Here is a 26,955-nt window from a genome sequence, read left to right as displayed (position 1 = left end):
AGTCACCTATGACAAATGTAAAAATCATACTTATTCCTCATGAGTACTTGGCATGTGCCAAGTTTCAATTTTTTTTCCTTGGTGCAGTTTTGGAGATGCAGAAGTCCAAAGTTTTTCCTTTTTTTCCAACATGGCTGTCACACCACCTGATCTATGATGTCATCATTATCTTTGTAACATTCTACATGAGCATTCACTGCTATGGTGAAAAATTCATGTCGATCCGACAGGCAGTTGTGGAGAAAAACCGCACTGAAGTTCTGTGCGGACAGTCAAACAAACATACCCAAATGCAATACCCTCTCCTCGGGAGAGGGTAACAAGGATTTCAAATCAAACATTACTGAATGGTCTGCCATTTCACAGACGATGTCATCCGAACAATTCTATATACCCCGTTGGGGGGTACAATGAGATGTGCCAAGTTCAAATTTTCTGAACAGCGGTTTCGGAGATATAATGTTTTATTTTTTTTCCCCGTTTAACCAAAGATGTCATACCATTTAACCTAAGCTGTCATACCATGTGACCTATGACATCACAATTATAATTAATATTTTCTCCATGGGGGTCGCTCGTACCTTGAAATTTTTTTCTCAATCAGACAAATGCTTGCTGAGAAAAAAGATCTCAAAAAAATATTAGAGCAAAAAAATTCCAAAAAAGAGTTGAATAATAATAAGTAATGAAATTTTTTTTCACAAAATTATTAAGTTGGCTTCTGCAAATTCTCATAATAAAGCTTTCTTGAAAATTTTATGACAAAAGCTTAAATGGTTAAAGTTACGGCCCAGTCAGACACAGAGACACAAACACATAAGCGATCACAAAACCCCATCTTCCGCTGCACAGGGGACGGGTTAACAAGACACAATTCTGTAATATCAACTTTTTTTGGATCATTGCAACAAATAAAAAATACACAAAAAATAGCATAAACAGTTGCTTGGTTTAATGTTATGGTCATCTGAGCACTAAAACTTTGGTGATCAAGTTATGTTATGACTTATTGAGGAACATGTAGTAAGGATTATCAACATCACATTGAAAACTACAGTGAGGTCATGCTTCAAGAAACATGTCTACAAAGTATTTAATGATAACAAGTCTGAAGACGACAATGGTTCACGAGCGGTATTTGACGATGTTGATTGCTTCAGAAGTCAAGGATGAGACAATGTGATAATTTTTGACCAAGTTGTAATTAATTATAGTTGCCTTTAATCAACAGATGCAAAATGTGAAAAATCCTGTTTCGTTCAACAACTTTTAAAATTTGACCTTTGCATAACTGTTAAAGGTCACAAAACAATGGTGTGGACATTAAAATAAGGAAACAGGATACGTGCTATAGCTTATTGCAGTTAGTTTGTCGAAGATGGTCGAAAACCCTGTTTGATTCCCACAACTTTTTTAATTTGACCTTTTTGGCCTTTAAAGCTCATAGGTCAAAGATTATGACCTTTGGTGCAAAACTTCCTCTGGAACATTCCAGGAACAATATAATGTCATATAGGCTCTATGGCGTTTCACACTCCTCAGATTATCCATACTTTGATGACATCAGCGTAAAAACAAACTTGAAGGGGGTGCCACGGGCGAAAGGTGTTTGAGATAGAGCAAAATGATTTCAAGACTTTAGGTGAGGAATGACCTCAAGATTATGCATAAAAAATATTGTCATCCGAGCTCTCAAAGTTTTAGGCAGTCGTATGATTTTTATGTCAAAATTCGCAATTTTTTTATTTTTTTTGATCTTGTGGTCTTGACCTTGGGACGGAAATGAAAAATCGGACGACAAGTTTTAGATAATTCATTTTTCTATTCAAATACCGAAGAACCCATTCCATTCGGTCAATTCTCAATGAGAAGATAGATTTTTAATCTGACTATCCCCTAAAAATGGCTATTTTTTGGCGTGGCTCCGCCCACAATCGGCGTAGCATACCATAATCCAGGAAAACACAACTAGATATTGATATCGAACACATAACCAAGTTTCATCAAGATCGGATCAAAGTCTATGGAGTTATGTTCTGGACAGACAGACAGACAGACACATACATAATGAATTTCGTGGTCACTCTGGCTGGCGCTCGTGAACAATAAATGCTCATTGCATTTAAAGTGCTCCATCATTAAAAACTGTCATGTATTATCTGTAAAACGAAGAAAACAATAATTAATTATGCCAAGACTTCTTCCAGCGAGAAAGATTGCCAATGTGTCAGATATAAATGCCCCACCCTGTATATGGTGATCATGTTGGTTTTGGTACAAGAGATTCTGAATATATTGACAATTTACTTTTCCATTTCACCCTAAATGAGGAGATCCATATCATTTTTCGAATCTATTTCAGATTAGTTATGGTGCTGGATGTGACTGTCTTAGTGACAGAAAGCGTTACCCATCCTTCTACAGGACATACCATAATAATGTTTATTGGGGCAGTGCATATGCACATTTGGTGATACATTTTGGCTGGACATATGTTGGTATCCTTGCTGTGGAAGATGATTATATCTGGAATGGCATGGCTACGTTTTTTCATGAAATCAGACCTTTCGGAATATGTACTGCTTTTCAAGAAATTTTACCTCAACGTTATAAATCACAGCATCTTATGAAAGTTGGTGAGAAGATTTTGACATATTGTGTTATCATTTACAGGGGGAGGTGGGTGGTGGTGGGGGTGAGGGCTGGGTGTGGTATGTCTGTGCTGCATCATGTGCAATATGCAGTATTATGCTTTGGGGTATAATTACACTGTGCTGTATATAATTACATTACCATGTTATCTTGAAGTATTTTGAAGGTGAATTTTATTGGGGCAGCATATGTATGGTTAAAGTGAAACATTCAAGGCAAGAGTTTGACCGAGATATGTCACTGGAATCACAACGTGCAAAAGAAGTGATTCTGCCTCCACAGTTATTGTAGCATGAATCGTGAGGTCTATCTGTTTCCAGGCAGAAATACTTCATTCATGTTCTTGTCCAAATTTTTGATAAATGCAGCACAGGAGCTCAGTGAGGAGGGAGTCATTCGAAAGAGAAATGCCAGACCCATAGTTCATATTTTCTGGTACTGTAAGACATTGATGAGGAGCCAGAGATGGGGATCCAATGATGAGGGGGTAGAGTTCAAAGACGAGATGGCAATTTTCCTGCTTTTGGGGATCCCAGAGATGCCTGAACTGTTGAGTGGAGCAGTGACTCCAGTTACTGGTTTTCTCAGTGAGATCATGCAACAATTCAGCTTCATGTGGGTTTGCTTTCAGGCCAAAAGCAATCCCGAACTCTGAGATTGTTCCCCACTGCCAATAATATTCTATTTAGTGATCACCCATGATTGTTACAGCAGGCAGATCGCAAGTGAGTTGGAACATTTGTTGAGAGAGTATGTTGTCTTGTGCAAAACGGAGCTTGTGTCTTTTCCGTAGAAAGAAACATTTATTTTTCTGTTAGCCATTGCCTTGCAAACCCAACGTTAGCCATTGCCTCCCCCCCCACCCCAACCCTGTCTTGCCCCCAGCTCCGCAAGAATGTGCATGTCCTTCCTTGCTCTCTCCAGTGGTGGATTGAGAGGGGGTTGGGGTTGCAACCCCCCCCAACCCCCACTCTAGATTCGCCACTGCTCTCTGCTTTTCTTGTTCAATCATTCACTTGGTTGTTGTGTCCAACTGTTATGCCTTTGACCCATGATAACGTTGCTGCATTGTATGATGACTTGTGGGAGCTGCATGCGGCAAGATTTTATATCCACAAAAATAATCTTCGATGAAATTAAATTAATTTACATTCTCTGTTGGTCCATTGAACATACCATGTCACCAACCTCATCTAAAATCATAGTAGTATGCAATCAAAAAGCCAAATAATACGACAAAAAGCCAAAAGACAATATTATGATATTGTCTGAATAATTCTCAATTTCACACGAATGATGCCATTGGTCACATGGTTTGGCAGCCATGTTGGATTTAACCGAAAACCGATGAAAATCTTCTCCAGAACGGCTGGACAATTGAGGGGAAACTTCACACAAGTGTCCCCCAAGCCATGGTTGTACAAGTGTTTTAAGGAATTGTTGATAGGTCCTTTGCAGCATCCTAAGTGATTGAATTGCAGCTGCCTCCTCCAATGTGCTGCTCCAGTGTGTATCATCCTCCAGGAGTCCTCTGAGCTGGCAAGCCTGTTTGTAAGTTTAACAGATTGTGGGATCCACTGTTTGCAAGTCCTCAAATGATGTTGTACCTTTGACATCATGCAGAAGCATTCTCAGATAAAAGCATTCAAATTGTTTGGATGGACAGTGCACACAACCAAGTGCATCAGTGGCTTTGAGTCCTGGCTGGTCTGGTCGAGATTGTTCTGCTTTTTGGCAAGCCCACTTCTTGCTTCCAACATTCCATGTGTGGTACTTTGGTATCTGATGACACAACAGTATCTTAGCAAATCCATTATCAGAGCAGAGATTGAAGAAAGCAGTGAGATTTGTGTCTTGTGGAACTTGGGTGCGCTCGTGTACATTCTCCTCAATGAAGTACACTCTCTGGCCATTCTCAAGGTGTACACTGTGATGAACCACGGTGGCATGTCGCTGTTGAATAGAGAAGCTCAGGATCCTCCAGGTGGCTTCATTGCTGCTGATGTATCTTTGCAATTCATGTTTCCGAACCACATCATGCACAGTGTCAGAGGTGGGAGTGATACGCACACCTTTTGGATTTCCCAACCTTTGGTGTATGTATGTTGTTTGTGGTGCCGAACCCAACGGGTTCTCTAATGACTGTAATCCAGGGTCATGAACGAACGTACAGGTCAGCTATCCCACGAATGGATCTTTGTCAGTTGGTGGCTGTGACTTCTGAGTGACATTACAATGACAACATCAACAGCAAAAATTTTTTGAAAGTTGTATTTCAAATAAATGGATCCAAAGTGAAATGATCCAACTCGCCATGAAATGCAATGTCCAACTCCAATTCCCGTGTTGGGTTGTTTCCACCTTCCAGTGTCACAGTCCTGCCAGCACAACTCACGCATGTTCACCTCGTCCTCCGTGGCTGACGAGCCTTTGATTCCCATCGCGGTGTCCTCTCTCTCGTATGCTGGCCCATCCAGGATGATTTCAAGAGCTCAAATAAATTATCTCCCAATACACAATCCTAATGAGTTTCAATCGACCTAATTATAAATGACTCCACACGTTAACATCCACTCTGGACATTAACACATCGTTCACTCATCAGAGTTAAATCGAGCACGGGACGATCAAATGGCACTTGTCACATGTCACCCATTTCTCTACACCTCCCTCTCGTGGGTTCATATAGTATCACAGAACAATCCCGTGCCGACCAGAAAATGCGATTCTCCTCCATACTGGAAGTTTCGTCTGAGAACGTTCCAGCACTTTCATGCATCTCACCAGGCAGTTTACAGTACAATACTGTCATCTACAGTCAAAATTAGCTCATTGCATCAAGCAGTTGAAATTACAATTTGCAAACTTATAACATGCAACCGTCAATTTTACTTGTTCCTTTACAGGCATTTCCTAATGCTTACAAATCTCACAACATCTCGCTTTTTACTGACACACATTCCCATCTATTGTCAGGCCAAACACAGCTATGTCAGATCCTTTGTTGACAAACTTGCACACATCTTTGATGGATTTCACAGAGTGGCAACACTCAACATTGAGGGGTGCATTGAATAGCCATGTAAGGAGTGGACAGCATGGAACAAATCCACCTGTTGTCAACTTCAATCTCACAACCACGAACTCTGATGGTTGTTGTGAATCCACCATCTTCTGGTTTTCTCTGACAATACAGTGGGTATCCATATTGTCCAGTCTGTGTCTTTCAGAAGAGATCGTGGGAACATTTTTTTTTGCATTTGTTTTGTTTCATACATGGTGAGTTTGGATTGTTGCTTCCACAGGGACCTTGAACAATCTGTGTTTTGACAGTGCTCAACAGAAGTGGATCAATTACTGGGTCTAGAAGTTCAGCACTGATGAAATCATCCACTCTGTGCACATGAAGTTCATCTTGAAGCCAATTCACAATGTGGGCACGTGGCAGTCCACACTTTTCGCAATTAATTGTGCACATGTAGCACTTAATCGCTCCATATATATTTCCCTTGGTTATGACATTCATCATTGCCTTCATTTTTGTTGAAATACTCTTGCCAGCAAATCATGGTGATGCTGTGTTTTTTGGCCTGGCATCTGTTTATTTGCCACTTCCTCCCAAGCTGGACTGCAGGTGAAGGTTATGAAGTCATCAAGATGGCGATAGTTTTGTACATATATCACGGCATCTCCTGAGTGTGATTGTGCATGTCGTGGGGACCACCTGTGAAACTGGAATGCAAGATGACCAATTGGCCAACATTGGCAGAATTACCATCATTGTTCATGGCATCATGTCATCCCCTTGCATCATGAAAGATGTTCATTCGTGATGCAAGTTATTCCTTCACTGCCTTCAACAAGACATATCTTTCCTGCTCCAATAATTAATTCCCTTGCAAACCTCTTTTCCAATTTTTTTTTTTAATCTTCCATCTTCAGCCTTCCCCTCTTCATCTTTTCAATGCACTCAACATTACCTATCTCGCTCTTGCCTAAACCAAACGTCTCCATCTCACTCCTCTCTCCAACTACTACTAACTTCCATCCCTTGTATAATGCCTGCAAAGAAACACATTTACACAAAGAGTTAATATATTGTTCAAGACTGCTGCTTATGCCTTTTGTTGGCTTAATCATTAGGCTGGTGGACCTGGGAACCTATGATCCTGAGTTCAAATTCCCCTTGTGTGTTGAATTAATACCAGGTGGGGTTGACTCTGCCAGTCATCCTTCCGCGGTTGGCAAAATGAGTGCCAGCTTGTGAGTCTCCTGTGTCGGACTGGCGACCCGAACACGATTGTGCCCAATAGCCAAGGAGACTGCTTAGGCAGCACCAATGCTCTGCACAGAGTATGGTCTCGATGGATGAACAAAGCAAAACATTAAAATAATGCAAGCAATTGAATCTGCAAAGATGAACATGATTGTTTATTTTTGTCATGTTTTCTCTTTGTGTCCCATACCACTTCTTTTGTAGTTGATGTTTCCTGATTTTGCACAAACTTTTTTTTATGGCAATGGATTTCAACACAATAATAGATTGAAGGGCCGGATTTTTTGTTAAATTGCAGTGAGCACGATGTAATTAAGTATTGCTTTCGTGTTCTACATGCCTCGTCCACTTTATGTTTAAAAAGTGGATTTCATTATTTCCTTTTTTGTGTGTCGAGAATTGTATTGTGCTCAGAAATTCATCTTCTTCACAGGAGACATTTTCATCAAAACAAAAGCAACGGCCATTTTTGTCTTATGGCAGTACAAAGATCTTGTTCCCTTTGGTGAAATATTCTTGAAGTTTAATATCACAACAAAAATTTTTATGGGTTATGTTGCTTCCCCTCTTGCAAAAATTCCTCATTTGTCAGATGTTTATCAAGGATCATTTGGTTTTGAAGTAAACACTGGATTTGTTGAAGGATTACATGAGTTTATAATAAGTTTAAAACCTCAAACCATTGTTAAAACAATGATTCAGCTTCAAAAATCACCAATAACAAAAATCATCAAAGATAAAACATTAATATCCAGCAATATTGATTCTGTCTGTTTTGAAAACACATCCAATGATTTTGAAAAACTCCATGATGTATTTCCTGGATGTTTCACCAGTTTGGAAAATGATCAGCAGGAGAAATTCACAGGAAATAGTGATTTGATTCATTTGAGTAACATGATGCAATCACAGCAAATACTAAATCACTCAAACAACTTGGCCTGCATTCCAAATATAATTTCAAGAAACTGTACTTGTCTGTCCAGTTTGAATTGTTCAAATGTTAATATTAGAACACAGTATGGGATGCATTTTGACAAGAAAACTAATAAAGCAATTCACAGGAAGCTCATCGAATCAAATACAAATTTATTGGAAAGTTCACTGAATCAAAAATACCGAATAAGTGAATTACGTCCTGGCTCTTTTGACAATTTCCTTTTAGAAGTTTGGGAAAATATATTTCATTGTTCATTTGAACCCACACTTGAGGGACTGAAGCATTGTACTGGATCTGAAAGTTTAGAGAATGCAGATACACAACTCACCGATGTATCACAGCTTCGGTACGGCTACTATGCTTACCTTGCAGTTTACGCAATTGCACATTCTCTTCATAATCTCTTCACATGTGTACCTGATCATGGACCTTTCATAAATGGGTCATGTGTGGAGGGAAACTTTCATTCTTGGCAGGTGAGGTTTCTGTCTTATTTTGGTTGTTTCAAATTATTTTCGTGTCATTGTTCTCCATTTCGCTCTTTCATTAATACTATCTGGTCAAAGCATTTTACCTTCTCATAATTGAGCATGCCCCGATAGGACAGGGGAAGGCTTACTGATGATGTAGGGTTAGTTTATTTAATTAGCACCCCAATTTTTAATGGTACAACAGAGTTTCTTCGACCTCTGGGTTTAGAACCACCATTTAGAATTTTGTTTTATTTTTTTCTTCCTGAACTCGCAACAATTTCTGAGCTATTTCCGAGTTGTATCTCAGAGCCGGCTGGGACTTTCGGAGTGAAAGTTTTCATCATTAATGTGAATATTTACTATGCGGGGTTGACAATATTTTCGACCTTGACCTAATTTTACAGTTATAACGATGACCTAATTGGAGACATTTTGACATTTTTCACCATATCTCGACGAAAGTTTGGCCAATTGGAACAAAATTGCCCTCACGAGATAGCCTTCAGCAATTCACATTTACGATTAGTTTACTTCATACCCCTCCGGTTTAAAGGTCAAGGTCTTACACCCCTCGGAGTAGTAAACCACCATTTCTATTTTCTCCATTTTTTTGCCAATGTCCGAGCAGTATTTCGGATCCAGCTGGGAATTTTGGAATTAAATTCATCAACAATAATGGGAATAAAAAGTATGTGGGTCATGCGAGTTGATATTTTTTGACATTGACCTAGTTTTAAGGTCATGACCCAATTAAAGTCATTTTTACATTTGTGACTAAGGCTTGTCCAATGAGAATGAAGTTTCCCTCTCGAGATAGCCACAAGTAAGGAGCATTTATCCTTTATTTACATCATAACCCTCTGAGGTCAAGGTGAACTGGTGCTCTGAATAAAAAATAAAAACCACTTTCTTTTCATCGCTCAATTTTACCAATGTGGAAACTCAAAGATGGTGGTCTTCCAAGATGATCTTGCATCATAATAATGGACTTGCATTAAAATTGTGCATCTGCTGTTTAATACGTGTCCATGACCTAATTTTTCAGATTGTCACGTAATTAACCAAAAAACACTTTTTGAAATCATAACTGGAAGAATTTTCTTCCCATTTTCATGATGTTGAGTTTTTTTGGATAGAATGTAGAAGGCAACACATTTTCTTATTTTGCACTCTATCACAAAATGTTGAAGTTCAATGTCATGAGGTGGTCTGAAAAAATAATGGCCATCATTGGATCGCGCGCTAAGTGTAAGTCATGGGCGATCGTCAAGGGTAAGCCTCCCCCAGTCGGTTTGTGATCATAGATATCTCGTTTGCACATGCTGGTGAATTGATACAAATGATTTTTAGAGTTATTACAAGCAATGGATAGAGGGTAAATTGTAAAATGTGTGCAATACGTTTAATTCGTTTTATTGGTGCATACGGGTGTCCATTCTACTTATTTCATACTCAACATATGGGAAATTCAAGGTAAGAAATCAATTTTTTGACTCAAATTTGGCTTCCAGCTGCACAAATTGTTTGTACACGTCTGTTCCCTGTTAAGTATTGGCTCAGTTGTATTGGTCGGAAATAAAAGTGTCAGGAATATTCCCTTTTGCCTTCACTGAGCCTTCCTCTAAAAGTAATTGAGATGCCTCTCACCTTCCACAGTTAGTGTAGTAGATAGTAGAAAAATCGTGCAAATTATGATACAAGCATCAAATTTGGCATTTATGTTCTGCAGGGCTTTCTGATCAAATCTGCCCAATTGGCCATTTGAAAATCCCAATTTTTAAAAATTTGAAAAAAAAAAACTTCAAAAAAATTTGAAGTCACAGCTGGCTGAAATTCTTGAAGCACAAGTGAACATCCCAGACAGAGAACCAAGGGGAGATGCAGTCATCATTGATGGCTCAGCACTTATCAATGCTCTACCTCCACACACTTCAAAGATATTTGATGACTATGCAAAAGAAGACATCATTCCAAAGGTGGAATCCTATGGTGCCAGGTACGAGAGGGTGGATTTAGTGTTTGATATGTACAAGAAGTCAAGTCTGAAGTCCAAGGCAAGGTCGAAAAGGGGAAGAGGAATCAGAAGAAGAGTGACGGGAACCAGTAAGACCCCAGGTAACTGGAGAAGCTTTCTTTGAGATGACAGCAACATGACTGAGCTGATTCACTTCCTTGCGGAAAAGATTTGTTAAGCACAGACGACAAGCACAGTCATTGTCACAAAATGAGAAGATGCAATTTGCAACACAAGGAAGTCACTGAATGCTGTGTCTCCATGTTGTCATGAAGAAGCTGACACTTGAATATTTGTACACACCAGGGATGCAACGACGGATGGTAGCAAGTCCATTATCATTTAGGCTAATGACACGGACGTACTAGTCATAGCAATATCTGTTCTGCCATCCTTACAGGAACTAGGTCTTGAGAACATGTGATTGCCTTTGGCCAAGGAGCCAAGGCGCGATGGATTCCAGTCCATGAGGTAGTTTCTGCAATAGTGTCTGAGAAAGCGAGAGGGATCCCATACTTCCTTGTGTTCACTGGATGTGACGTCATGTCTGCCTTCCACGGTAAAGCGAAGAAAACTGCATGGCAGACTTGAAACGTCTTTGATGATGTTTCTGAAACATTCACCAATCTCAGCCAGCATCCAACATTGATTTGTGATATTGACTTTTTTTTTTTTTTCAAATTTTCCAAAATTTGGATTTTCAAATGGCCAATCAGGAAGATTTGATTAGAATCCCTTGGAGAACAAATGTGCCAAATTTGATGCTTGTATCATCACTTGCACGATTCCTCTCAAAAATTGCTGTTATCTGCCCCACTAAGTGTGTGGCATGCAAGATAAGTTAAAGAGCTCAAGTTTTACCTCCATGGGAGGAGGCTTGTGGAAGACAAGCTGGAAACAGTGAGTTCACTTCTTGATAAGAAGTGTGGCAAAATGCTATTCATTCCATTTTTTGCTCTTACTCTTCAGGTAACAGGTAGAGGAGTGGTTTCCTTGGCAGGGGACAGACCTCATGTTCCATTGCTTTCCTTGGAGAGGGAAAAAACTCCCGTTCCACCCAGAGGCAAGATTAAATTGAATCATGTGGTGCTGTTGTATGTCACATTAATTTTGTAAAGACTGGTCAAGCAGTCACCCATGCACAAATGCCGACTCTGGTAATATAGCCACAGAAATGCCAAAGGATTGTGGTGGGATGTTTAGTGAAAGAATGCTTGGCAAGGGCTATGAAAAGGAAGTTGCTGACATAGACTGGAACGCCACGAAACAAAAACAAACATTTGGTTTTTCAAAGTGGTACAAGGAATACCCATATAGTCCGATCGTGTTCTTTGGAATAGCCTGTGAAAAAGGTTTTTGGTGAGACAGATGACATCTGATATCAGGCAGATGACACCTGGCATGACATGTCCTGTGACTATGGGTTAAGGAGATTGCAGCATATTCTGGGGATTATACAAACTCGTTCGAGTCACCTTCTGAAAATCAGCACCCTCCTCATTGAATGGAAGATCCGCAACAATTCTGCTCTTTTCACAGTACCAAACATCCTCTTTCACATTGCAGAATATTCAGAGCGATAGCATTGCAATCCAGACTGATCCTTCTAAAACAATGAAAATATGTTCAAGATGTGCTTTGCCAAATAACCATTCATCAAATGAGTGTCAAGTATAATTACATTGTTCTCAGTGTGACAGGACCCGGCATTGCTCAACACTTCATGATGCCAGTTTTGCCACTATTGACAGACCACCAGGTAGGCAATTTATCAATAACTCTGCGAACCCTGACAGAGTAAGATAGGGTTCAAAAGCATGGCGAGGAGCATTCAACCCTCAGTGATTAACAAGTGTACTGACGTTTGATAGTGGATCAAGAGAAAGTTCTTGTTCCAGAATCTGTCTTGTGAAGGCTTTCATCACGAATAATCCAGGAAACGTTCTGTAAACTTATATTGTGCTTGAATGCCAGTGATTTCGGACTCTGGGCCATGACAAACTCTTTGACGACTTCACCGTGCCAAATAATCCAGTCACCGATGAACTCACAACGTGCTCTGGAACTATGACAGCCAGTGGTAGGTGTGTCAAGAATCCAGTGATCAAATATTTAAATGGAATCATTCATCTGTTGCTCCTGGAGAAAAGTGATATTAGGCAAAGAGTGGCTGTGAGTGGGAGCATGTCTGCCTGTGAAGATGGAGGTAGAAGGTACCACAATGATCAGTTCTTGGAGCATTATTCAGGATTAGGGACCAAAGGAACATCCACACAATGTAACATGTGGCTTTAAGACCTCAAACCGGACATGAAATTGGAGCCATATTCTGAGACATATCATATGCTTTTGACATGGTCTGGCACCCTGCCCTGCTCACCAAACTCTCTTCCTTTGGTATCCACGGCCATCTCCACTCATGGCTCGCAGACTTCCTCTCCTGTCGCAGCCATCGTGTGGCCCGAAATGGAGTTCTTTCATCCCCTCTTCCTGTCCAGACTGGAGTTCCTCAAGGCAGTGTTCTGGGCCCTGTTCCTTTTCTGATTTTCATCAATGATCTCTCCAATCTCTGGAAAATCCTCTTTATCTCTTTGCTGATGATTCCATCCTCTGCCGTACCATCTGTCATTCCGCAGATCGGCAAGCAGCAGCTTCTATGCTCTCTGCAGATCTGGGTAAAATCACAAACTGGTCCAACATGTGGAACATGTTGTTCAATCCTGACAAATCTCACACTCTAACTGTGTTTCTCCGAAAGGACCGTTTGGAACCCCCCTCCCCCCATCCACTTTCTCAACAATTCTCTGCAAGATGTCCTTTCTTTCAAGCTTCTGGGTCTCACTATCTGCCATGATCTTTCCTTGGAAAGCCACATTTGCAACCTGGTCTCCAAAGCCAGTCGCCGACTGGGCATCCACCATTGTGGACAGTCTTCCCTCGGCCCAACTGAGCTCCTGACCACATACAAAGCTTTGTCTGCAGCCTGATGGAGAACTGCTCTCACCTCTGTGCTGGTTCTCTTTCCTCTCACCTTTCTTGGCTTCACGCTGTGGGAACCAAGGCATTTAGGATCATTGGTGTCTCCCGCGGTGAGGCTGAGTCTTTGGGTCTCTCACTCTCTCAGTGCAGGCAGGTCCGTGGTGTTGTCTTCTACTGTCTCCTCTCCAGTCTCACCCCAGCCCACTTGCTCTGTCTGCGACATATCCCTCGCATATTTCCGCAGGGTGTTCAATGTCCGGCCGCAACCCCCTTCTGGTAAAACTCCCAAAATCAACAATCTCTGCTCACCTTCACTCTTTCATTCCTCTTTTTCCCCTCCTTTGGAATAAACTGCCACAGTCTTCAATCCCATTCTTCCCTCCAGGCCTTCAAAACAGCTAATCACCACCACCTGTTTTCATCCCCCATCAAATCCTCGATCGTTTCAATCCCCATTAATCCACCCCAAACATACCTCTTTCAAATTCCCTGCTTTCCATCCTGAAAGTCCCTGTAATGTCCATCTTGTATACACTGTGTTCCCTGTCCCATCCCTCTCCCTTCCACAGATCTCCTCATGTCTCTGTTCCCCACTATTTTGTCCTTCCCTCTCCTGCCCCTCTTGTCTCCTGCCCCCCTTGCCGTGTGTTGTGTGTTCTCGAGCCTCAACAATGTGTGAAAAAAAACATCTGTCACTTTGGTCATTTTACACTGAAGGAAAAACTTATAGGAAGGGCATGGTGATTGCGAGAATGACAGCTCAAAACATGTCTTCGACTTTGCATAGCAGTTAGCAACAACATAGCGGCGGTATGATTTTTCATGTTGAAATTGTGGGTGGAGTCAGGCGAACTGTCCAATTAATGGGTGGAATGGAATGTTACACACAGACAGATGGACAGAAAGACCGACAAACAAGCGCATTATTATATAGACTCGTATAAAAGCCAATCAAAATGATGGGTTGGAGTTATTTTAAACTGGAATATATGATGTTTTGGAGCAAGAAGTGTTATTTTAAAACAATACAGCGCAAATGTCACCCTAGTTTCTTTATCTCCTGGGATGTTTCGTTTCGACAGTACAGCCTCATAAGCATGCCAAAGTCTGAAGCCTCGGCCAAGCATCAGGTGTGCTTATATTTTCTTTATTTATTAAACATCTTATGGACGTAAATGACCACTCATTTTACTGTGCACGTGTTGCATATCACGTGTCGAAAATTTCACCTCTCTGTGCCTTGTATTTATTGTTATTAAAAAAAAATGCTTCTATACACCGTCCTTGAGGCTTCATTTGCAGGTCACCGTACTAAAATTCCAATAGAAGATACGTAATTACTTTTTTATGAAAAATGTTTTTCGAGTTTTTTTTTTATCCTCAAAAATAGACCGCAGTGAACACCCAGTCATGTTAAAACATTGGTCTTTAAAACACTTCTCAAATCGTCCATATGAATGGGGTATCGGTAGAAGTGTTGTTTATAGGTAGAATATTATTTCCATCAATGATCTAGACAGTGAGGTTTTGGGTAGGCTTTCCAAATTTGCAGATGACCCTAAACTTGGAGGTAAGGTAGATAACAGAGAGAGGTTTGATCAGTTTTTGGAAAGTATTGAGACTTGCATAGAGTGGTCAAAAAATTGGCAGATGCAGTTCAGCATAAAGAAACATAAGGTGATGGGGATGGGTAAAAATAATTAAAATAGAGTTTAGTGAGGCCTCATCTAGAATATTGTGTCCCATTTTGATCACCACATCTGAAGAAGGACATAGCTGCAATAGCTGCAAGAAAACGGTCTTTCTCTCAGAGAATAGTTAATGCATTGAATGGTCTCCCTGAAAAGGCAGAAACAGTGGATAAGTTTAAATGAGTTAGATAGGAATTGAGAAGCATTGGAGATTGAGCGGTACAGGGATATTGGTAGGACTTGGAAGCAGCTTGAGTATGGATGGGTAATTGTGCACACCTTTTTTGGATACAAGGTGAAGGCTCAGAAAAGAGGTAGAACATTGAATGGATCAGAATGCAACAGAACAAAAGCCGAGATGGGGGGCACAAACAGCAGGGATGAAGGACAAAATACTGGGAGCCTTGGGTGTGTAATGGGTGTGGGGACGAATGAGTGGTCGTATTGGGGAATACACTTTGGGAGGAAAATATAGATACAATAGGAAACTCTCAGTGGAAAACTGAAACAATTGAAGGTGGTGGCTTACGGGTTTTTGAGATGGGTCTTTATAGGGTTAGAAAATATCATGGTTTTGGATGGGAGATGATCTTATATTGTGTTTCATGCAGCAACGGTATTGAATGCCCTGAGGAAGTCTGCACTATACCAGTGATTTGGATTGTTATGATCCGACGGATATACTCATTAAAATGGAGAAGGAATAATGGGGGTGAGCCTTTGAGGAGAATGGGAAAGGTTTGGAGAAAAAAGGAGAGGATGGGGTGAAGAAATGGTAAATATTTGGCTTTTTCTCACAAACGGAGGCAGAATAACCAGAATACTCTGTTGCCTTTGTTTTCTTCCCACTTTGTTTTGATATGGCACTGATTTTTCTCCATAGGTACTTTTTTACCTCAAAAATGTGCAATTTGTGAACAATTTGGGGAAAGTTCAATATTTTGATGAGAAGGGAAGTTCTCCTCCCCAGTATGAGTTGTTAAACCTGCAGCCTGGCAATGATGGCAAGCTTCACTTCAAGGTTGTGGGATCTTTTGATTCTCCTGATGGTGAAGGATTACGAGTTAAGGAAACTGATATTTGGTGGAACAATGAGAATCACGAAGTGAGAGCCTTTTGATTGTTTCTTGTGTTGAGATTCTGGTTGTTGGATTCAGAGCTCCGTATGGCAGAATGTGATAAGTGCATTTATTTTGTATTTTCTTTCATGATTTTGTCTAATGTTTGGTGTGTCTGATATCGATTATGGTTGCAGTTGTTTTCGCAGCAGATGAATTCGTAATCTTCTTCTAAGTGGCAGATTAGTGGGTAAGAAGAAGAGAAGAAGAGTGGATAATTGTATTGTTTTATTTTGAAGCATGTGCTTTAAGGCCTACACATTTGAGTGGCGACAAATAGTCTGCTCCTCTATTCCTAATCAGATTAGATTAGTCAATGAGCAGTGCAGTCAAACAAAGATATGTGAAGGTGGTTGGTAAACAAGAGAATAGAGGTGAACACAAGGGATAGTCGTGACAGGGAGTAGTTTTTGCTACATGAAATGTATAGAATGAGCACACCTGAGGATTCTTATCGATTGGTTGAAGGAACAGATACATACTTCAAAGGAGGGAACAGTGTGAATATTTTGTCAAGAAAAGTTGGCAAAAAACAAGTCTGCAGAGGAAATCGGAGGTTACCATCTCTTTTGGAGTTAGCATACCAATCCTCTCACCACGAGAACACAGAATTATATGGTAAGCAACTGCCTTCAAACAACGAGCCTTCTCTTCCTGGAAGGCAAATTCGGATCATTCCACAACACCCAGAACAAGTACGTTTCCATTCTCAGGGAGCCAGAAAACAACATTTGGCCAACCTCAAGGTTGATCTTTCCAACCTGACTCCTCCTTCAAAGACCTAGCAGCACCTTGTTTTGTCTATCTGTCATATGCTCCCCAGCCATCACATATTCTCTCCCTTCAAATGGCATCCTGGCTGACTGCTTGTGAGAAGGCCAAATGCCTCAAGGTCCTCAATTTCTTGCATGGGTGTCAATCGCGAGTTGAAAGTGGAGGGGACATTAAAAGTGTAAATTGTGGAGCCAATTGTGATAACTGGGCAGGACTTGCCCCTGCAAAATGTTTATTCGAGATGCTCTTTGCTGTTTGAGATGCTTTCTGAGCATTTAAATCTGACCGCCTCTGTCGCGTTTTTTTAAAAATAATTTAACTAATAATGTTAAGATTATTATTAATACTAATAAAATAATACAAGTGATTCTCATCCTGCTTGGAGGGGAATTAGCATATTGTGTTCCTCCAAGCCTTTCCCTTGGTGTACTGCGATGAGAGTGGAGGGTACAGGGCTCTTGAGAGAGGAGTCCGAAGTGAAGGCCCAATGGGCAGGTTATTTGAGCGGCTGTACCAGGCTGATCCATCAGCTGTTGAGTTGGATGTCAGGGGTGTTTCCATCCCTATTGTTGACCCTCCAATCAACTGTGATCCACCTTTGTTTGTGGCAACACAGGCTGCGGTGAACAGGTGGAAATGGAAAAAATCTCCTAAGATCTGTGGAATCCATGCTGAACTTCTCAAGGCTGGTGGAAATGCTGTACTCATGTCATTGCATGCATTTCTGTGCTCTGCCTGGAAAACAGGCATCATCCCAACTGACTGGAAGAGGGGCCTTGTTTTCCCCCTCTGGAAAGGGAAGGGTGATCGCCAGGACTGCAACAACTACCAAGGGGTGATGCTGCTGTCAGTGCTGGGCAAGGTCTTTGCTCAAATAATTATTGATAGGATTCACCACCATCTGTTTGAACACCAGCCTCCAGAGCAGTCAGTCTTTACATCAAAGAGGTCAACGATTGACTGTAATCTTGTGTTTCGGGTCCTCACTGAATGCAGGTGAGAGTTTCATCAGGGGCTGCATGCAGCCTATGATGATCTCTGTAAAGGGTTTGATTCAGTGAATCAGGAAGCCCTCTGGAGGATTCTTGGGCTTCATGGGGTGCCACCAACACTGAACGATACTCGAGCACTGAATGTGCTGTGAGATGTGATGGTTCCATCCCTGACTTGCTTCCAATTGTTATTGAAGTTCCTCCGGGGTGTGTACTGGTCCCCACACTTTTCAGCGCTTGTACGGATTAGATTCTGGGAGGATGTCAGAGAGATCAAGCTTCAGTGCATCGTTTGGAAATGTCAAGATATCTGACCTTCATTTCACAGGCGATGCAGTCATCATTGCAGAGATTCTGGATATCCTTTTGTGGGCCCTCGTTGTGCTGAATGAGGAGATGGAGCTGCTGGGATTATGGGTTTCCTGGGTGAAAACTAAGATCCAGGCTTTCAATGACATATTGGATGCTGATCGCTTGGATGTGCCTGTTTGTGGTGAGCATTTTGAGGTCGTGGAGAGATTCACTTGCCTTGGCAGTGATATTAGTATCTCCATTGGCTGTGAGTCATATGTCAATGGATGTCTGGGTCAGGCCTGGGGAGTCTTGGATTCACTGGATCATAGGGTGTGGCACTGTCAGTAACTGTGCAGCAGGATGGAAGATGGAGCTTCCATTCTTGCTCTATGGATCTGAGATGTGGACTTAATTTCTTTGGTGTCAGGTTTCTTCGGAGAATCCTAGGCTATTGCTGATCCGACTTTGTGTACAATGAGTGTTTGCCGAGAAAGACTCAAATGAGGTTTGTTTCCTGCATCGTCCGAGAGTGTTGGCTGTGGCTGTATGAACATGTGGCTCGTTTTCCTGACACTGATCCTTCTCACCTGATTCTCTGCAAGGAAGCCTTATGAGTGTATGAGGCCAATGGGCTTATTATGTGCCTCATGGTTGCAGAATGTTGATCAACATCTCAAGGAGATGAGGATGGGTCAGTCGTCTGCCTTGGGGATGGCCAGACGGAGGCACTTGGAGTACCTGTGGAAGGTGGATGCACGATGCACTTCACTGGTGCATGCTCTTGTACTTGACCTGATAAAGGGGTATTTTTTATTTCGAGCTTTTTGTTGGTGCCAAAATTAATTTTTATTCTCAAAAAGGAGACGTAAACATGCATTTCATGTTTTAATTTTTGCTCTACTTTTCATCCTAATGCTGTAAGATTGACAAAGTTGAACTACCAACACCTCCCCCCCCACCTAAAATGCACAGTGTTCGGTCCATGGATAAGCTTGGTATCGGGGCTCCTCCTTCTGATTCCCCATTTCTTTATCTTCCTTCCTCCCTTACTCGTACTTGCAAGCCGCTGCGAACACAATAAATTTATTTGGCAAAGTTGTCACAAGAGGATCGAGGAAAACTGAAAATGATTTCCTGGACAGCATTTGCTCGAGTTCCATGATAGCATGGTTTCCATGGAGAGCGCCATTTTTCGAAGCAGTGCCGAGCACTCTATTCCATTGTAGTGCTTGTTTGAGTGCTTTGAATCAAGGAAACTTGCCAAGCTTTGTATCGCTTGGCAAGCGATAGCAAGCTCCTTGCTTATGGAGCACACCCCTCGTGTTGGGATAGCACAGGCATGATGGACCGAATGACCTCCTCCTCTGTCGGATTACCTTGTTAAACAGAAAAAAAATTTAAAGGTTAATCACCCCCCTGCAATAACTGCTTCCAGAGTTTATCATTTATCAAGTTGGTCTGAATGGATAAACACCAGAGGTCTTTTCATGGGGGCTTCAGATTGGCTTGCGGTCTGGACATATGATGCCTGTGGTCTGGATGTGGATCACCACAGACCACCATTTGAGTACCATTGAAAACAATACTTCTTTTGCAGCAATGACAGTAAACTTTTCTCACCTGATAATTCTGCTGCGTGTGAGCAAAGAAACTCCTTTTGGAAGATAACTTGAAGCAACACAGCAACTCATGAACTCGAGCAGGTTCACAAGTCGATACTGGTCTCTTTTATTAAATACTGCCCACCAGCACAGTCTTGATTTGAGAGAGAACTTATTTGGGGAAAGTTAATATTGATTTATACATAATTTGATGATGCATTTTTTTTTTTTGCAGACAATCCCTCATGGATATTGGATACCACATTCAATGTCATGGGTAGTTCGCTGACATTCAACAATTAAATAGAGCTGGTGAGTGTGCTCATCAAAATACCCCAGATATAGAGGGTGGAGAAGTGTCTCCCGTGGTCATCAATCCGAGCCCAAAAAATGACGCGGTCAGCTGCAACTGCAATGCTGCAAGAACATTCTGTGCACTGATGGATGCTTTCGCAAAATGAGAGAGCAGCCATTGTTTGGAAATGTGAATTAATTGCTGGATCTAGGAACCATTATCGGATGAGGAAGATTTGGACACCACTCATCAGAGGAAGGACGAGGAGTTGATCAAGTCTACCTTGGGCTGCATTGACAAAATTATTCATTCTTACAAAACCAAAATAACCTTTATTGCATCAACTCCAGTGTCGTGGCTACAGCAGAAGTAGCCAGAAAACCTCCTCAATGCACATAATTATGGACGATCAGCTTTCTTTACTTTCCTCCAAGATGGACTCAATTCAGGAAGTATTGGATTATATTAGCCACTGCAGCCAATGAAGTCAATGACTTTCGCAAGTCAAGACAAGTAAAAGTTTCCCGCAAATCTGTTCAGACAGTCATTGTCAGAGCCGATCGCCAAATGTTCGCAAGATTACTCGTACTGAATCAACAATGGAAAGTAATTTTAAGGACAGTCCACTTCTATTCTCTTGGACTAATTTCATACTCACTGCCTAATTCTGATAGGACAATTGCAAAGACACAGTAAACCAAGCATCTGCATTATATTGGGTCAAAATGTCCTGAATCACTCATTATAACTGTTCTCGACTGATGCTGTCATCATTTATGGTGTGGCTCTGATTCATAAAATGTCTGGCAACCGACTAGTTACATTCAGTCAGCTGGCTTTGGAGTTTCGGCTGAACTGCATAGGATTTACAAACAATATCACTGTACACACTATATTGTTTTTGACACATATCCAGTCATTAGCATCAAAGGAATGGGAAAGATGAACCAAAGCCACCCGAGATCTCAGGGTATTCTCACCTGAACAGAAGATACCCCAGAAATGGAGTCAATTTCTCGGTGATAGTGCCAACAAGGAAGAACTCTGTGAGTTCTTCTTCCTTCTGGAGTGATCATTTGGACTACAGTGTCGATATTAATATCGACATGACCAATGGACCACACTGTCACCTAATGTCTCATTCAGGAGTGGCCGTTGTGGAAGTATTGGTCCACTGTGAACAATAGGAAGCTGGCACTCGAGTTTCCTTGCATTTTATGCACGTGGTAACATTCAGTCCATCCATCGAGGATATTGATAATGAGTCCAGACACAAAGATGTTGCAGTTATCCTTCTCTCAAACATATAACTGATGCCAGCTGCTTGCATGATGCATCTCCAAACTGTCCTCAAGAAGACTGTGAGAACAGTCGACCTGAATGTAATTTGATGTTCACTTGGTGACTGCACGAGATACTCCCTCATAGGAGTACATGCTTTAACCAGGTGCGACTCCGTCTTCTGCTTCAATGGTAAATGAAAAGTTTGACCGTGCCGGCTTGTGGCCGCCTCGCCAGAATACCTACAGTCATTTTTTCGTCTGGGTATAGATTCCCACCTGTCCAACGAGTTATTCACCCGGCTGGAAAGATTCATATGCGAGTTGTATGGAAACACAGTGACAAACATCAATGGTGTTCGATATAGGACATTCTGTTTGAAGACTGCCGAGGACCACAGCATGCCGCCTACCAAGGACTCTTTGTGACAGCATTGTCTTCGTGCAAATTAGCAGACAGGCGTCCATGTTTGAGCCCTGAATCAGACAATTGATGCTCCTTCTCCAAATTGTCATGGTTGGACTGTTAAATCCACCTCCATCTCTGTTGTGTGGCTGACTCAGGATCCGGACATGATATGCATCCTCACATTTTGTCCGAGTTATGACCCGCCAAAATGATTCTTGATGTAAAGGTGAATTATACATTGACTAGATTTGGGGGTTGTTTCCATCTGGCTTTCATGAATGCACTCTGTGAGCTAGTATCTGCTTTGTTCATTTGGGATTATGTATTTACCTTTAATATGGCTTCTTCTGTGTCTGCCTGTTCGCTGTGCTTGAATAATGTTTGATTTCTCATTATTTATATTCATTACAATGTTTCATGACACATCTGTTTTTATATATATATATATATATATATATATATATATATATATATATATATATATATATATATATATATATATATATATATATATATATATATATGAATGTGGTCAACATTTCGCTTGGTGACTTGTGGAGTGGTAGTCACTGTAATTCTTATTTACAATAAAGACAGATTGCTACACCAACAATGCAATAAGTCATGAAGTTCCCAGATGCACAAACAGGTTGCAACAATGTTACCCAATGCCATTGTCATCAGGATCGAAGTAGGTAAATGAAACTTTGCTCGTGCTCAAAATTTCTATGCCTGAGAAACACAAAATCTAGTAATACTCATGTAGCATTCCACTGAGGATCTAATCCAAACAAAACTCAAAAAGACTTTGCGATGACAGTCAGAATGTTTCTTGATATTCATTCATAACCTTATAACTGATAATGATGTGGTTATCCGCATCCTTTGAAACACTACACTGTGGTTAAAAAAAAAATACATGTTGTAAGCTGCTCCATCGTTACCGAAAACACTTCCTCGCGTTAAATTTCCACATTGAATTGGTTGTGTGTGGAAGGTCGAATTTGGATTCCTCACCTCCCTATAGCTTGGAAACATCTACTTTCATGGATGGCCAGATCGTTTTCACAAAAATCGATTCATTGGCCGGTTTTGACCTGACGTTTCACGGTCTATTATGTTTGCCAGGTCTCCCAGACACCAGGACTGGAAAGGTGGATAGATGTTGATGCCTGCATATCAGGGTTATGTGTGTGTGTGTGTGTGTGTGTGTGTGTGTGTGTGTGTGTGTGTGTGTGTGTGTGTGTGTGTGTGTGTGTGTGTGTGTGTGTGTGTGTGTGTGTGTGTGTGTGTGTGTGTGTGTGTGTGTGTGTGTGTGTGTGTGTGTGGCTTTTGTGACACTTCACTTTCATCAATGTTTGGAACCTTCAGAGAAATCTCATAAATGGAAACATCATTATGACCATACATAATTATTTAAGATCTAAATCCTTTTCGTAATTTATGGTTCTTGAATAAGTCGTTTCTTATGCCTCTGGTATTTCTCAAAAAAGTTATCCATAGATCGGTTCTTGTACATTTATTTAATGATTACCAAATACATATCTGACTCTACTTCAGGTGTCACACTCTGTGTGCACTGATCCGTGTGCACCAGGAACCCGGAAAATTGGACGTAAAGGAGAAGCAGCATGCTGCTTTGATTGTGTACTCTGCACTTCTGGAGAGTTCTCCAACACAACAGGTATGATTTAAAACATTGATCAGCTCTCTCGATCCTTACCCCGATTTCCTGATGGCCAACGGGAAGTATTATCTCAGGAATGTGCTGTTTTAATATCCCTCAACAAGTGTTTACAAAGAAATTCAATGCAGAAGGAGGCCATTATGCCCATCAAGCCTGTGCAATCATTCCAACATCTCAATCACCCTTTCCTCCCACGACTTCTCAAAAACAATCCAACTCGGAGTTTAAATTAGCAACGAGCAGAGTACTCATCTCCAACACATTCATTAATGTCTCACCTCAAGTGAGCAATTTTTATAGTGTGTATTGGAGGAAACGGGAAATCAACATAAAGTGATGATGTGGATTGTGATAACTGGTACATGTTTACCTTGTAGACAATGGTGGTCTGCTCAGAAGAAGAACTATCGGTCCTGATTAAAATTGCCAAATACACTGCCTTTCTTGTCATATCGTTTAGTAAATGGTATCAGGCACAGCTTCAATATTTTTGTCATCAACGTGACTCAAGAAATCTAAGTGTTTGAAATTGTTAAGATGCCCTGATTACCTCCACAAAATCGCATGAGAACGCCCCAACACGGTATTAAAGTATTAGATTGTTTCTCCTGTCTACATTTACAGGCTGTCTATTTCATGCATTTACCACTCTTTGAGAGAAAGACCCCTGCCTTACTCTGGTCCTATCCTCTTCCTTCCTCTGAAACTGTGGTCAATGGTCCTGCCACTGCCCATTTTTCTAAAATGTCTGCACTTATTTTGTCTATACACCCTTCATTATTTTTTAGACCTGTCGATCACATCTCCTCGCAATCTCCTCCTTTTCTTAGGCATGAGCACATTACCTAAGGCATCGATCCCCAGACTCAAGCCTTCAATTCAAACCTCTGACGCCCACCCCCCCCATAGTGAAACTTCCAGAATCACTGCTCACCCCCACTCATTTCTTCATCTTTTTCCCACCTGATGAACTAACTTCCCCATTCTCCTCAATCTCATTCCAATTTCCAGATCTTAAAGACAGCTGTTCACCACCATCTCAGATCATCCCCCATTCCATACCATAACTTTTTCTACTCCCGTTAACCTGTTACCCCTCCTCCCAAGCCCAGCTCCTTCCAAATTTATTGCTTTTTCCCCTCCTGCGAGTTTGCATCGGTATCCATCTTGTTCACACTCTGCATCCTCTCCAACTCCTCATTCTTCCCCTACATTCCTCACTCATCTTTTTCCCAACATTTTGTTGCTCAACCCTGTTGTTGGTGTGACCCCTCCTTCTTTCTGCTCTTTCTTTTGTTCTGTTGGCTGCTGATCCTTTCTGTTTTCCAGCTCTTCCACAAGTCTAATTCTTATACATAAATTAAATTGCATTATTCTGTCATGTCATGACTTCCCTCTTTTCCCTCAAGATAACCTCCCGACATTTTGTGTCGTCCCCTGTCCATGATCATAGCCACTGTGAAATACAACAAACAATGGCTTCAGGTGGTCCTGAGGGAGTGCCTATTCTTGTTTTGCAGACATTTCCTTCCACAGACACCCCTGCCTTTCTGACACACGGTGTCTCACTATTATTTACTGCTTTTCCCAGATGATTAATCCCTATCATGATATTCAACCATTGTTGTTTCTCAATTTTTTCCCTTTATTCCAATCCCCCTTAACCCCACACACAAAGCGAAAAGTAGTTTGAAGCAATTGGTTCACTTTGCCTGTCGTCTGTCGACAGACATCAGTATATGATCGAGAAATAGTTTTATTTCACTTGAGTGCTACATTTTGAACACTGTTGAAGTGAATCGGACCACGAACCTGCAGCTCAACTTCCTTTCACCATACATTCACTATCATCTCCAATTTAGGTCTAATTACCTGAATATTTGTTTTCCCTCTTTGCATCGGTACCTCCGCCACCGAAGGTGGATTGAGGTTACGTTTTCAACCCTGACTGTCTGTCTGTCTTTCTTTGTCACACACATAATTTTTGGCCACAGTTTTCAAACAATCGTTCTGAATTTTTTCTGTGCATGCCGGTGACCAGCCATGGACAGAAACACATAATTTTGGTGAAGATCTGAATCCGGATCCAGACACTTGAAATTTGAAGTGATTTTTTTCACCATTGAGAGATGGGGCCAAAAATGGTATATACTGTTGGACCCAGCTGTTCTCGGACCCTGGGTAATCGCTGTTTACAAAATGCAACCTGCTTCGACATTCACGGCCCTGTGCTTCGTGTATTTGTAGATTTTCGTGGGCACAAAAAAAGTATTCCATGAGCTGCACACACAAAACAGTTCTAAAATATATCTTCCACGAACCGAGCTATAAACGAGCTGTATGTACACCCTGTAGTGTACCAGTACACAAAAACATGTCTTCCATGAGCTGCATCCACAAACACAGTTCAAAAGCATATCTTCCACCAGCCATGAATGTTGATACTGAGCTGTGCGGCTTGTTCCACCATTCGGCTATAAAGATGCTTCACCGCATCTATTACAAGCTGCTGAAGATGTTTCCCTCCTCCCTTCTTCTGCAACATTTACACAATTAAAATATTAAATGTTAGCATGGACTCTTGCATAAGCGATTAAAATGCGTCCCTAAATCGATTATGAGCTGCTGAAAAGGTTTCTCTCTGGCACCTCCCTGCCCCCCCCCCACCTCTCTCAAGTAACACAATTAAAATGTTTCACCACATCTGACACCTGCTGAGTAAAATATTAGCATGACGCTTGCATAATTAAAATGCTTCACCACATCTAACCCCAGGCCCCATCTGAGAACATCTGGAAAAACGTTCCATCTGCCAACATCCCCAACAAACAATGGGCATAACAGCCTGACTCCTCTGGATGCTGGAGCTCAAGCAGATGGTGGTGAACCCTATCAATAATTATCCGAGCAAAGACCTTTTCCGGCACTGAGAGCAGCCTCATCCCTTGGTAGTTGTTGCAGTCTTGGCGATCACCCTTCCCTTTTCCTGAGAAGGACAAGAAGGCCGCTCTTCCTGTCAGTTGGGATGATGTCTGTGTACCAGGCAGATGGCAGAACTGCTTGCAATGACATGAGTACAGCATTTCCAGCAGCATTGAGAAGTTCAGCATGGAAGCCACAGATCCCAGGAGCTTTACCCCATTTCAACCTGTTCACCACCACCTGTGTTTCCACAAATGAAGATGGTTCACAGTTGATTTGAGGGTCAGCAATAAGGATAGTTACACCCCTGACATCTAAATCAGCAGCTTGTGGATCAGCCTGGTACAACCACTCAAAATAACCGGCCCATTGGGCCTTCAGTTTGGACTCCTCTGTCAAGAGCCCACCAGCCTCTGCTCTCACTGCAGTACACTGAGGGTCGGGCTTGGACGAACGCAATGCGCGAATTCCCCTGTAAACAGGATGAGAATCACTTCACCACAGGTGATGCTCTAAACCCTCACACACAGGTTCCTCTCGCATAGGCCTCCTCGTCCA

At 41.5% G+C, this 26,955-nt stretch overlaps 1 protein-coding gene across 3 annotated transcripts in view; it reads left to right on the top strand.

The window, feature by feature from the left end:
- Window positions 1-26,955, top strand: part of LOC147035861 (extracellular calcium-sensing receptor-like) — a 56,092-nt gene that overhangs the window by 10,039 nt on the left and 19,098 nt on the right. For all 3 annotated transcript variants that reach the window (XR_015049158.1, XM_085845589.1, XM_085845510.1), the window contains exon 2: window positions 23,349-23,472. Coding sequence is in view for 2 of the 3 variants with exons in the window: in XM_085845589.1 (XP_085701715.1) it covers window positions 23,349-23,472 (124 nt within the window). In the remaining variant the exon portion in view is untranslated. The remainder of the gene's footprint in view (window positions 1-23,348; window positions 23,473-26,955) is intronic.

The sequence above is a fragment of the Eptatretus burgeri genome, chromosome 1, assembly GCF_056783735.1.
Source record: "Eptatretus burgeri isolate ZD-2024b chromosome 1, Ebu_testis_v1, whole genome shotgun sequence".
Lineage (NCBI taxonomy): Eukaryota > Metazoa > Chordata > Myxini > Myxiniformes > Myxinidae > Eptatretus > Eptatretus burgeri.
Note: the sequence above shows the minus strand (reverse complement) of the source record. Positions and strands in the feature narration are given on the sequence as shown.